Source organism: Scyliorhinus canicula, chromosome 28, assembly GCF_902713615.1.
Source record: "Scyliorhinus canicula chromosome 28, sScyCan1.1, whole genome shotgun sequence".
NCBI lineage: Eukaryota > Metazoa > Chordata > Chondrichthyes > Carcharhiniformes > Scyliorhinidae > Scyliorhinus > Scyliorhinus canicula.
The window spans coordinates 1,694,730-1,708,832 of record NC_052173.1 but is presented as its reverse complement, the minus strand read 5'-3'; the positions used below and the strand labels follow the sequence as shown (position 1 = coordinate 1,708,832).

Genomic DNA, 14,103 nt, shown 5'->3' with positions numbered 1-14,103 from the left:
GTTACTGTGAAAATCCCCTAGTCGCCACATTCCGGCGCCTGTTCAGGTCACAGAGGGAGAATTCAGAATGTCCAATTCACCCGACAGCACGTCTTTCAGGACTTGTGGGAGGAAACCGGAGCACCCGGAGGAAACCTACGCAGACACGGGGAGAACGTGCAGACTCCGCACAGACAGTGACCCAGCGGGGAATCGAACCCGGGACCCTGGAGCTGTGACACAGCAGTGCTAGCCACTGTGCTGCTGTGCCACCCTTGCTTTTTAAGTCTGTGCCAGAAAGGTCATCTGTCATTTTGTTTCTTGTGTAGGGCGAGTAACCAAAACCAAGGATGGCCATGAAGTCCGGACGTGTAAAGTGGCCGATAAAACTGGCAGTATCAACATATCGGTGTGGGATGATGTGGGAAGTCTGATTCAGGCTGGAGATATCATCCGACTGACCAGAGGGTAACTCGTTTTATTCATCAAGACCTGATAAAGCTGGAGCATAACGAACGTACAAATTAGGAGGTGGCCCCTCGAGCCCCTCTATGCAATAAGATCGCGGCCTGATCTGACTGTCACCTCCCACCTACCCTGACAATCGTTCACACCCTTGCTCATCAAGAATCTATCTACAGTGAGAGCCTTCTCCCGAGGATGGGGGTGGCTAGCACGAGGGGACATAGCCTTAAATTGAGGGGTAATAGATATAGGACAGACGTCAGAGGTAGGTTTTTTACGCAAAGAGTGGTGAAGCCGTGGAATGCCCTACCTGCAACAGTAGTGAACTCGCCAACATTGAGGGCATTTAAAAGTTTATTGGACTTCAATAGAACGATACAGCGCAGTACAGGCCCTTCGGCCCTCGATGTTGCACCGACATGGGAAGTCAAAAACTAAAGGCCATCTAACCTACACTATGCCATTATCATCCATATGCTTATCCAATAAACTTTTAAATGCCCTCAATGTTGGCGAGTTCACTACTGTTGCAGGTAGGGCATTCCACGGCTTCATCACTCTTTGCGTAAAAAACCTACCTCTGACCTCTGTCCTATATCTATTGCCCCTCAATTTAAGGCTATGTCCCCTCGTGCTAGCCACCTCCATCCGCGGGAGAAGGCTCTCGCTGTCCACCCTATCTAACCCTCTGATCATTTTGTATGCCTCTATTAAGTCACCTCTTAACCTTCTTCTCTCTAACGAAAAAAACCTCAAGTCCATCAGCCTTTCCTCATAAGATTTTCCCTCCATACCAGCCAACATCCTGGTAAATCTCCTCTGCACCCGTTCCAAAGCTTCCACGTCCTTCCTATAATGAGGCGACCAGAACTGTACGCAATACTCCAAATGCGGCCGTACCAGAGTTTTGTACAGCTGCAACATGACCTCATGGCTCCGGAACTCAATCCCTCTACCAATAAAGGCCAACACACCATAGGCCTTCTTCACAACCCTATCAACCTGGGTGGCAACTTTCAGGGATCTATGTACATGGACACCGAGATCCCTCTGCTCATCCACACTGCTAAGAATTTTACCATTAGCCAAATATTCCTTATTCCTGTTATTCTTTCCAAAGTGAATCACCTCACACTTCTCTACATTAAACTCCATTTGCCACCTCTCAGCCCAGCTCTACAGCTTATCTATGTCCCTCTGTAACCTGCAACATCCTTCCACACTGTCTACAACTCCACCGACTTTAGTGTCATCTGCAAATTTACTCACCCAAGCTTCTGTGCCCTCCTCTGGGTCATTTATAAAAATGACAAACAGCAACGGCCCCAGAACAGATCCTTGTGGTACGCCACTCGTAACTGAACTCCATTCTGAACATTTGCCATCAACCACCACCCTCTGACTTCTTTCAACTAGCCAATTTCTGATCCACATCTCTAAATCACCCTCAATCCCCAGCCTCCGTATTTTCTGCAATAGACGACCGTGGGGAACCTTATCAAACGCTTTACTGAAATCCATATACACCACATCAACTACTCTACCCTCGTCTACCTGTTCAGTCACCTTCTCAAAGAACTCGATAAGATTTGTGAGGCATGACCTACCCTTCACAAAACCATGCTGACTATCCCTAATCATATTATTCCTATCTAGATTATTATTATTCGTATCTCTTATAATCCTCTCCAAGACTTTACCCACAACAGACGTGAGGCTCACCAGCCTATAGTTACCGGGGTTATCTCTACTCCCCTTCTTGAACAAAGGGACCACATTTGCTATCCTCCAGTCCTCTGGCACTATTCCTGTAGCCAATGATGACCTAAAAATCAAAGCCAAAGGCTCAGCAATCTCTTCCCTGGCTTCCCAGAGAATCCTAGGATAAATCCAATCAGGCCCCGGGGACTTATCTATTTTCACCTTGTCCAGAATTGCCAACACTTCTTCCCTACGCACCTCAATGCCATCTATTCTAATAGCCTGGGTCTCAGCATTCTCCTCCACAACATTATCTTTTTCCTGAGTGAATACTGACGAAAAGTATTCATTTAGTATCTCGCTTATCTCCTCAGCCTCCACACACAACTTCCCACCACTGTCCTTGACTGGCCCTACTCTTACCCTAGTCATTCTTTTATTCCTGACATACCTATAGAAAGCTTTTGGGTTTTCCTTGGTCCTACCTGCCAAAGACATCTCATGTCCCCTCCTTGCTCGTCTTAGCTCTCTCTTTAGATCCTTCCTCGCTTCCTTGTAACTATCAAGCGCCCCAACTGAAACTTCACGCCTCATCTTCACATAGGCCTCCTTCTTCCTCTTAACAAGAGATTCCACTTCTTTGGTAAACCACGGTTCCCTCGCTCGACCCCTTCCTCCCTGCCTGACTGGTACGTACTTATCAAGAACATGCAATAGCTGTTCCTTGAACAAGCTCCACATATCCAGTGTGCCCAACCCTTGCAGCCTACTTCTCCAACCTACACATCCTAAGTCATGTCTAATGGCATCATAATTGCCCTTTCCCCAGCTATAACTCTTGCCCTGCGGGGTATACTTATCCCTTTCCATCACTAACGTAAAGGTCACCGAATTGTGGTCACTGTTTCCAAAGTGCTCACCTACCTCCAGATCTAACACCTGGCCTGGTTCATTACCCAAAACCAAATCCAATGTGGCCTCGCCTCTTGTTGGCCTGTCAACATATTGTGTCAGGAAACCCTCCTGCACACATTGTACAAAGAATGACCCATCTAATGTACTCGAACTATATCTTTTCCAGTCAATATTTGGAAAGTTAACGTCTCCCATAACAACTACCCTGTTACTTTCGCTCTTTTCCTGAATCATCTTCGCCATCCTTTCCTCTACATCCCTAGAACTATTAGGTGGCCTATAGAAAACTATAGAAAATATTTGTAAAAGATTCTGCATCCACTGTCTTTTTTTAAAATAAATTTAGAGTACCCAATTCTTTTTTTTTTTCAATTAAGGGGCAATTTAGCGAGGCCAATCCACTTGCCCTGCACATCTTTGGGTTGTGGGGGCGAAACCCACGCAAACACGGGGAGAATGTGCAAACTCCACACGGACAGTGGCCGAGATCGAACCTGGGACCTCGGCGCCGTGAGGCAGCAGTGCTAACCACTGCGCAGTTTTGCCAGTGTGAGGGCCTTCTGGGTCTACACTTGAATCTACTCCAATATCCAGGACGTTCAAGGTCATGATGACTTCTTCCAAGACCGTCAGGGGGGCCAAACCTGTGGGCAGGGGGAGTCGACTTAGGGCATCCACTTTGGCAATGTGTGTCTTGTGGGCTGTGCTCGAGAGAGAGAGAGAGAGTATTCGTAGGCTGCTAACGATTATGCCCAACAGTGGATCTGAGTCGAGGTGATGGTGAAATCACTTTATCCTCATTGAAAAGGCCCAGTAGTGGTTTATGGTCTGTTATGTTTGTGAAATGTCAGCCATGGATGGAATTTCTTCACCTGAAAAATATTGAGCAATCCTTCCTTTTCGACCTGAGAATAACGTCTTTCCGTGTCCACTAAGGTTCTGGATTTGTATGCAATAGGTCTCTCTGCGCCGTTGCCCCATCAACGGGAAAGGACTGCCCCATCTCAATCTGGAGAGGCATCACATGTGGGAGCCTTAGCCGGAACTGCTGTCTTTCCTGTTTGCCCCCATCAGCCTGAGAATGCTAATGTCCATCGTCCCTTGGAGTTCTGAGGCCCATTTCTCCGTGTTCTCCAAGAATAGTCCTAATTCTATAGCCCCTTTGACATCAGGGGTGGGTTCTGCCAACATTCTTTTTTGTATCGCAACATTATTGATCTCCCACACTAGCCGTTTGGGTAGCATCTTGGTCATGGATGGGCCAACCCTGTAGTATTCGGCCAGCTTCCTTAATCTAGCGCGGCAGCACAGCGGCCTCATAGTGCCAGGGACCCGGGTTCGATTCCAGCCCCGGGTCACTGTCTGTGTGGAGTCTGCAAGTTCTCCCCGTGTCTGCGTGGGTTTCCTCCGGGTGCTCCAGTTTCCTCCCACAGTCCAAAGATGTGCAGGTTAGGTGGATTGGCCATGCTAAATTGCCCCTTAGTGTTCAGGGATGTGCAGGTTGGGTTGTGGGGTTACAAGGATAGGGTGGGGTGGACATGGGTGGAGTGCTCATTTGAGGGGTCAGTGAGGGCTCATTGGGCCGAGTGGCCTCCTTCTGCACTGTAGGGATTCTATGATTCCAGCCAGTAATTCTGTCACGGGTTCCCCAGGACATGTTGAATTGGTAACGCTGGAGGATTACAAATGACTTTGGGTCGTAATGGTTCTTCACTAGATCCACAAGCTCGTTGAATGTTTTAATGTCGGGGCTGCAGGACGAGTTAAACTCTTCAGAATGCTGATCGTAGATGCCTGTATGCTGTCAAAAATATTACTTTATGTCAGACATCCCCTTCTATGCTGTTAGGAAGAAGTAACGCATGCGTTTGGCATACTGGGGCCAGTCTTCCCCGTCCGCATCATAAGACCCGAGCTTCTGAAACAAGAGCATTTCTGGGTTTTTCTTTTTGCTTTGTTTCTTACCGGAGTTGTCATCGGGGGGGGGGGTTTCGGAAAGGCTGCTCGGAATCCCGGGCCTGATCCTCGTCGCCAGTGTAATAATTCCAGGAGGTCCGGAGTGAAAGGTCAAACTGCTACTGTGACTCACAAAACAAACATCCCAGCCCAGGACTTTCGGGAACTGCCGCTCCGGATCTGGGAGCTACATTTAAAGGTCCCGAAAGCCCATGGGGAGATCAATCAGCCATTCCCCCCCCCCGCAACCCCACCCATGGTCCTCATGAGGATTATCGCCATCTTAGGTTAGGTGGATTGGCCATGCTAAATTGCCCGTAGTGTCCTAAAAAGTAAGGTTAAGGGAGGGTTGTTGGGTTACGGGTATAGGGTGGATACGTGGGTTTGAGTAGGGTGATCATTGCTCGGCACAACATCGAGGGCCGAAGGGCCTGTTCTGTGCTGTACTGTTCTATGTTCTATGTTACCAGCTCAATGAAGCAGCAAACTGGATGGTACGAATGGAGTGAGTTTCCGTGTTTAGGTCGAGTGGTATATCTTAAAGGAAATCTGTATTGTCTTGCAGGTATGCCTCAATTTGGAAAGGATGTCTGACACTCTACACGGGGAGAGGAGGCGACCTTCAGAAAGTGGGAGAGTAAGTTCTCTGACTTAACAGCAGAAAGGGGAGAGCTAATTGGATAGATCTTCCAAAGAGCTAGCACAGTCACAATAGGCCGAATAGCCTCCTTGATCGTCGAGCCCCTCGCTGAATTATTTCACACTGGGAAGGCGTTTTCATTTAACCAAAGTCAAAGCTAACACTGTTAGGCAAGTTGCCTTTCGAACCTCTATCCCGCTGTGGAGGTGAGAGTTCACTTTACTGGCAGGGCGACTGATTGGTCGCTTTCAGAGACACTAACAATCAGCTCACTCGGCAGACGCCAGGAATCCCAGAGGTCAGTATTATTTTTAGCTTGCTCACTAAGAGGCACGCGGGGGTGCTTCTGGGTGATGGGCCTGTAGGTTTGAAAGCTCTGGTCCAATAGCTAGTCCTCTGAGTCAGAACGTTGTGGGTTCAAGTCTTGAGCGAATAATGTAGGCCACCGATCGTGGTGCGGCACTGCGGCAGTGCGGCACTGTTGGAGGTGCTGTCTTTCGAATGAATCCTCAAACCAAAACCGACTCTGCTGTCTCAAGTCAACTGGAAATATACCATGGCAGTATTTTGAAGAACAGCAGAGTTCTGCCTGGTGTCCAAGCCGATGTTTATCCCTGGGAGATGGTGGCATTATTGTAATATCGCTGGACATATAATCCAGAGGCTAATCCTCTGAACATGGCAGCTGGTGGAATTCAAATTCAGTAACTAACAAGCTGGAATTGAAAGTGAATCTCCGAAATGGCGACCATGAAACTATCATCGATTGTGGTCTAAACCCATCTGATTCACTAACTTCCCACTCCAGGGTCCCGAACGCGTAGTCTCGGCCCGATAGTACTCGTGCAGCACTGAGGGGTGTCCTTCAGGGAAGGAAATCTGCCGTCCTTACCTGGCCTGGCCTACCTGTGACTCCAGACGCACAGCAATGTGGTTGACCCTTAACTGATCCTTGAAATGAGCCCAGCAAGCCACTCGGGTCCCGGGCAATTAAGGCTGGGCAACGAATACTGACCATGTGCGGAACGTCCGTGTAATATCCCACATGGGACCTACGGGGTGGGAATGCTCGTCTTCCTCGTGGTCCCTGCGGAGTACGAGCTCTCCCGCTAGGGGTGGGGTAGCTCAATTATCCAGTGAGGAACCTGATAGGGGTCTATAGGGGAGTGTAAATTTACTGTTTGTAAATTAAACTTTGTTCTTTTGCTCGGTTTGGACTCCCCGTGTCCTTATTGAAGCTCACGTTCTGTGAAAGGATTAAAAAAAAAGCAAGCACTGTTAAAACATATCATCCGGCCATTATCACCTTCTTGTTTGTGGGATCCTGCTGTGTACAAATTGCCGGTGGGCTGTGACCGTGTGCGTGCGTGCGTGCACCGTGCAAGCGCGCAAGAGTATAACGACGTGCGATCACCTCTGTGTTCCGTTTCAGGTTTTGTATGCAGTATTCGGAAGTGCCGAATTTCAGTGACCCCAATCCGGAGTTAATGCCCCAGGCGTCTTCACAGAGCAAGCCTGTAAGTCTGACCCCTTCAGGCCAGGTTGCAGTTGTTTTCATTCAGTGCCTCTTCTGCCATTCTATTCAGCACAGATCTGTGGTGGGAACTGTGCTCTTCCTGGGGTGTAGATCAGCGTTTCAGTACAGCTGTGCTTTCAGACATACAGTTTGACCAGGGCGCAATACAGCTGTGGTGAAATCTTCTGGATAAGCAGCACGGTAGCATGGTGGTTAGCATAAATGCTTCACAGCTCCAGGGTCCCAGGTTCGATTCCCGGCTGGGTCACTGTCTGTGTGGAGTCTGCACATCCTCCCCGTGTGTGCGTGGGTTTCCTCCGGGTGCTCCGGTTTCCTCCCACAGTCCAAAGATGTGCGGGTTAGGTGGATTGGCCATGCTAAATTGCCCGTAGTGTCCTAAAAAGTAAGGTTAAGGGGGGGTTGTTGGGTTACGGGTATAGGGTGGATACGTGGGTTTGAGTAGGGTGATCATTGCTCGGCACAACATCGAGGGCCGAAGGGCCTGTTCTGTGCTGTACTGTTCTATGTTCTATAATAGAGGCAGATTTGGGGAGCTACCCAATGCAGTGACTCTTGCCTATTCCTCCCAGCCACCCACCATTGAATGCTTTTGACGGAGCTTGTGGAACAGCTTGCCTTGTAGCTGATGTGAGAAATTCCGGTTACCTTTTCAGAATAAAACAGCTGAATCTGTAGCTGATTGAGCTTTATTGCCTCTCCAAGGAGATTTGGATTGGATTTGTTTAGTGTCACGTGTACCGAGGTACAGTTAAAAAGTATTGTTCTGCATACATGGTTTCCCATGGCAGGTTGATGGCAAAAGTGAAGTCGTTTGGGGTTCAGGGTGTACTAGCTAGATGGATAAAGAATTGGCTGGGCAACAGGAGACAGAGAGTAGTGGTGGAAGGGAGTGTCTCAAAATGGAGAAGGGTGACTAGTGGTGTTCCACAGGGATCCGTGCTCGGACCACTGATGTTTGTGATATACATAAATGATCCGGAGGAAGGTATAGGTGGTCTGATTAGCAAGTTTGCAGATGATACTAAGATTGGTGGAGTTGCAGATAGCGAGGAGGACTGTCAGAGAATACAACAAAATATAGATAGATTGGAGAGTTGGGAAGAGAAATGGCAGATGGAGTTCAATCCAGGCAAATGCGAGGTGATGCATTTTGGAAGATCAAATTCAAGAGCAGACTATATGGTCAATGGAAGGGTCCTGGGGAAAATTGATGTACAGCGAGATCTGGGAGTTCAGGTCCATTGTACCCTGAAGGTGGCAACGCAGGTCGATAGAGCGGTCAAGAAGGCATACAGCATGCTTGCCTTCATCGGACGGGGTATTGACTACAAGAGTCGGCAGGTCATGTTACAGTTGTATAGGACTTTGGTTCGGCCACATTTGGAACACTGCATGCAGTTCTGGTCGCCACATTACCAGAAGGATGTGGATGCTTTAGAGAGGGTGCAGAGGAGGTTCACCAGGATGTTGCCTGGTATGGAGGGTGCTAGCGATGAAGAAAGGTTGAGTAGATTAGGATTGTTTTCGTTGGAAAGACACAGGTTGAGGGGGGACCTGATTGAGGTCTACAAAATTATGAGAGGTATGGACAGGGTGGATAGCAACAAGCTTTTTCCAAGAGTGGGGGTGTCAGTTACAAGGGGTCACGATTTCAAGGTGAGAGGGAGAAAGTTTAAGGGAGATGTGCGTGGAAAGTTTTTTACGCAGAGGGTGGTGGGTGCCTGGAACGCTTTGCCAGCGGAGGTGGTAGAGGCGGGCACGATAGCATCATTTAAGAGGCATCTAGACAGGTATATGAACGGGCGGCAACAGAGGGAAGTAGACCTTGGAAAATAGGAGACAGGTTTAGATAAAGGATCTGGATCGGCGCAGGCTGGGAGGGCCGAAGGGCCTGTTCCTGTGCTGTAATTTTCTTTGTTCTTTGTTCTACAGTCCAGACAGATTGTTCCATACATGAAAATAAATTACTTGGGGCAAACATAAAATACACAATGCAAAAAATAGACACAGGCATCGGGTGAAGCATGCGGAGTGTAGAACTACTCAGCAGAGAAGATGTGTGAAGAAATCAGATCAGTCCATACGAGGGTCATTTAGGAGTCTGGGAACAGCGGGGAAGAAGCTGTTTGAGTCTGTTCGTGCGTGTTCTCAGACTTTTGTTTCTCCTGCCCGATGGAGGAAGTTGGAAGAGTGAGTAAGCCGGGTGGGAGGGATCTTTGATTATGCTGCCCGCTTTCCCCAGGCAGCGGGAGGTGTAGATGGAATCAATGGATGGGAGGCAGGTTCGTGTGATGGACTGGGCGGTATTCACGACTCTCTGAAGTTCCTTGCGGTCCTGGGCCGAGCAGTTGCCATACCAGGCTGTGATGCAGCCCAATAGGATGCTTTCTATTGTGCATCTATAAAAGTTGGTAAGAGTTGATGTGACCATCAATTCACAAGACACGTGGTTGGAAGTGAACAGTGGTTTTAATAGTCTTACAACAGAGCCTGCCTGCGACGTGATGAACTGGCAGGCAGGCTCACGACTGCAAAGCTTTGTACTTCCGGTTAGTGGGAGGAGCCATGGGCAGAGCCATGGGTGGAGCCCAGTACAAACTCCTCATCTCCCCCTATGGGCAGAGCCGCGCAACTGCTCGTATACCGAGCTAACATGAATACAGCACATCATATAACAACAGTGTGAATTGCGCGGAATGTGATTCACCACAAGAGTCAATGTGGACATGCTGAGTTTCCTTAGTTTCCTGAGGAAGTATAGGCGCTTTCTTGGTGGTGGCGTCGATGTGGGTGGACCAGGATTATCTGGCTGTGAGAATGGGGATGAGCACTGAAGGGGAGATGTTCTGGCCATTATGATGTGGGGCAGGTTTGAAGGATTAACCAGTCTATTCCTACCAATCAGTTTTGTGTATGGTAGCGGGGAGAGGGTAAGGCAGGACAATGAGCTGTATCATTGGGGACAGGGGGGTGAAGGGAATTCCAGTTGCTAATTCTGCGAGGTTGTTTCCAAGCGAGGAGCGAGCCCGTTTAAACCTGAGCACTCTTTCCTTCTTTTTAAGACCCCGTCTGAACAAGGTAGCACTTCCACAACTGGCCCAGTGAGCTCGCCACCCTCTGTGACTACTGGTAAGTGCCTGAATAAAAGGGCCTACGGTATTCTGCAGCGTTGCAGGGGCAGCAGTGAGGGAGCGCTGCACAGTCCGAGCTGCTGTCCCTGGATGAGACGTTAAGTCGTGGTCCCCTCGGGTGGATGTAAAAGATCCCACGGGCGCTATTTCAGAGATCGGGGGGAGTTCGCCCCGTTGTCTTGGGGCCAATATTGATCCCTCAAACCAACATCACCAAAACTGATAATCTGGTCATTTAAGTTCTCGCTGTCTGTGGGAGCTTGCTGTTCGCAAATTGTTTCCTGCGTTTCCTACCTTACCACAATAATTGCATTTGAAGCGTTTTGGGATTTCCTACGCCATTTAAAAGTCTTTCTAGCAAACCTGCCGGGCATCAACACATTGCTGCCGGCTCCGTCATTGCTGGAACAGCTGATCAAAGTATTAATACACTAGTCCGCGATGCTGGAGACTACGTAAAGCCACTCTGCTAAAACGTGAGTGTACACTTTGCTAGTGTGCCCGCAAGCTCAGTTCCCTCAACCAACTTCACTGAAAACCGATTCTCTGGTCATTTGCCACATTGCTGTTTGTGGGAGCTTGCTTTGCGCAAATTGGCTGCCAAGTTTTCTCCTGTTATGACCGATAGCAGGTGTATGGTTTCAATATGAAATGTATTTGGTCAGTGAGTCTAGTTCCTACCGGGCATTCTGCTGGCAATCTCACTCCGACAGATGCAGAACAGCCACTGTGGGAAAACAGAGCAATGTCACCCAGGTGCATAGGGCTTGGCAGTTGGCTATGCTGTAGGTTATTTGGCTGTGCAGCTGCCTGTGCTACATTTAACTTGCACCGAGTGGGGGGGGAGTGTTCAACCTCCTTGCACTGATCTGCTTTACTGGAGCGCAAGATTCACCTGAGCAACAGGAGGATCGGGGACTCTGCCAGTGGGTAAAAGCCCCAATCGTTGTTAAATGCTCCAGCAATTGACAGGGGCATAACTTACCAGGCAATGGGAGAGGATTCCACCTCGGCTAACGTGATGTGGGAAGCAATGCTACTCGTGTCTTGTGTGGAGGTTTTGTGAATGAACGCAGAACATTGCGGCCCGACAGCTTTTGTGTTCCTGCCATGAACCTTGAGGTGCCAGCCAGCCACGCTGCTGCCCTGGCAGAGGGCTGGCAGCCTGGCCACATCTGTCATGTAGAGTGGGAGGCCTTGGCGTGGAGTAAGCTGGCTTCTGGCCCAGCTGGCATTGCGTTGTGCTGAGCCCAAGAAGCAAAGATGTGCAATTTCTCTAGACTCGTGACGCGGGATGCAAGATATCCCTCGCGGAGCTGACCGAAAACAAACAAGCTTTGCAAATCGATTCTGTAATTCAGCAGCTTTATGGGCAGCAGGGTGGCGCAGCGGGTTAGCACTGCTGCCTCACGGCGCCGAGGTCCCAGGTTCGATCCCGGTCACTGTCCATGTGGAGTTTGCCCATTCTCCCCGTGTCTGCGTGGGTTTCGCCCCCACAACCCAAAGATGTGCAGGCTAGGTGGATTGGCCACGCTAAATTGCCCCTTAATTGGAAAAAATGAATTGGGTACTCTAAAATTTTTTTTTTTTTAAATAATAATTCAGCAGCTTTATGTATTAATTGGGGTCCATATGTTACTGAGCACAAAATAGTGATGAAAGCAGCTCCTGAATTTTCCCAGGCTTTTTCCCAGGGTACAGGGGTAATTACTAGGGGGTCATAGGTTAAAGGTGCAAGGGTCAAGGTTTAGAGGAGATGTACGAGGCTAGTTTTTTTGCACAGAGGGTAGTGGGTGTCTGGAACTCGCTGCCGGAGGAGGTGGTGGAAGCAGGGACGATAGTGATATTTAAGGGGCATCTTGACAAATACATGAATAGGATGGGAATAGAGGGATACGGACCCAGGAAGTGTAGAAGATTGTAGTTTAGACGGGCAGCATGGTCGGCACGGGCTTGGAGGGCCGAAGGGCCTGTTCCTGTGCTGTACTTTTCTTTGTTCTTTGTTTGAATTATGCTCCATTCAGTCCTTGAACTGGGCTATGCCAAGGGGGGAAGCATTGGACAGAAAGCTCTCCGCAGGAAGGCGGGGGGGGGGGGGGGGGGGGGGGGGGGGGTGTAAGGTTTCCCAAATTGCCCCAAAAAAGGAAACAGTTCTCACTTGGCCCATTGTTGTCATCTGGTTTTGTTCCTTTTTCCCGTCGCTCCAGGTAATGATGGTCTGAATGCTGCTGGCTCAGGCGGAGCCTCCGCAGGTAACACGAATCATCAGCCGCCACCAGCAGGCGGCAGAGGCAATGGACGCAGCCCAGGAAATAACCAGGCAGTCACCACATCCAGCGCCACCCCGGCAACCACCACCCTCAGCAACGGAAGGGATCCAAGGCGGGTACCGAAGCGATGATGATTCTCTGAACTTTGAATTGTTCACCTTTTTAATTTCCCCTTTGATATCTCGCAGAACCAGTATCAAAGTGATATTGTTTTTAACCGAATCCCATCCTTCACCATCCCCCAGCCTCTTTAGGATGAGCACCTCAAGACATTTGGAATCATGACCGTCGAGAAGGTGACTCAATCCTCCCTGACCTCCCTTCCTGATTGCCTTGTTTGATAGGCCTTGTTTGATCCGAGCAATTATGCCTTTTTAAAATTTCCACAGTGACTTTAATGATCTGACAATTCAAATGTGTTTGGTCCAAATCAGCGGAGTGCAGCTTTCATAGCAGATTGATGATGAAGAGAGCTGTTCTGAGAGAGAAGAGGTGTTGTGCGGCAGGGCTGAGACACTGTGGCACCCTTACACCTCTTCAATCCTACCTTGTACCAATATGAGCAAATCTTGTCACAAATTGAAGGTGGGTTTACTTGCTCCCTGCAGCCAATCCATGTCCAGCGTTTGTGTATCCAGCTGTACTGTTGCCTCTGAATGGCTTGGAAAGGGAGGCCTCTGTAACTTCCATGTTCCCTCGATCCTCTCTCTGTTTGGCAAGAGGCATTTTGTGCACCATTCCCCCACCACCAGCTTCAAATATCATCGGAGGTGGCTTGCTTTGTGGCAAATTCCACTCCCCCCTTAAATCATAGAATCCCTACAGTGCAGAAGGAGGCCATTCAGCCCATCGAGTCTGCATTGACCCTCTGACAGAGCACGGTTTATCATGGCCAATCCATCTTTGGACTGTGGGAGGAAACCGGAGCACCCGGAGGAAACCCACGCAGACACGGGGAGAACGTGCAGACTCCACACGGACAGTGACCCGAGGCTGGAATTGAACCCGGGCCCCCGGTGCTGTGAGGTGCTAACCACTGTGCCACACCTTACTGTGGCGCCCTTAGTGTGCCACTGTGCCACCTGCACTTGTACAATCCTGTCACTGGTGTGTGTAAAGATGAATTTTGTTTTTTCTGTCCTGAAGATGATGTGTCCTCGCTGGGGTACAGTCCCAGAGACCCTTCCGTACCTTGACCAAGTGCTGATCCTGCGTGTGTGTCTGTCAGCATCAGCTCGAGACACCAGGCATCCTCTCTCCTGTGAATTGCTGCCTTGAACCTCATTTCCAGCCACGTTTCTGTGATGTGGGCTGCTCTCAGAAGCATTTTGGGTTTTAAAATACTTTGTCCCGATTGCTGCAGGCAGTGTTTATTTTAGATTTCCTATTTCTACCCATCATGGACCCGAGTGAAATCAGTGTTCGAATCGACATCAAAGCTCCCGAGCCAGCTCAGTCTGCCCCCCTAGAATTGTTTGCAACAGATATTTCAAAGCGCTTCGAGGAGTT

At 49.2% G+C, this 14,103-nt stretch overlaps 1 protein-coding gene across 1 annotated transcript in view; it reads left to right on the top strand.

Annotated features, from left to right (window-relative positions):
* The window catches only part of LOC119958076 (SOSS complex subunit B2-like), a 22,417-nt gene extending 8,895 nt beyond the window's left edge, over nucleotides 1-13,522 (top strand). The window contains exons 2-6 of the mRNA XM_038786302.1: nucleotides 267-447; nucleotides 5,582-5,653; nucleotides 7,089-7,173; nucleotides 10,256-10,322; nucleotides 12,532-13,522. Coding sequence (XP_038642230.1) covers nucleotides 267-447; nucleotides 5,582-5,653; nucleotides 7,089-7,173; nucleotides 10,256-10,322; nucleotides 12,532-12,725 — 599 coding nt within the window. The 3' untranslated portion in view covers nucleotides 12,726-13,522. The remainder of the gene's footprint in view (nucleotides 1-266; nucleotides 448-5,581; nucleotides 5,654-7,088; nucleotides 7,174-10,255; nucleotides 10,323-12,531) is intronic.
* The last annotated feature ends 581 nt before the right edge of the window (nucleotides 13,523-14,103 follow it).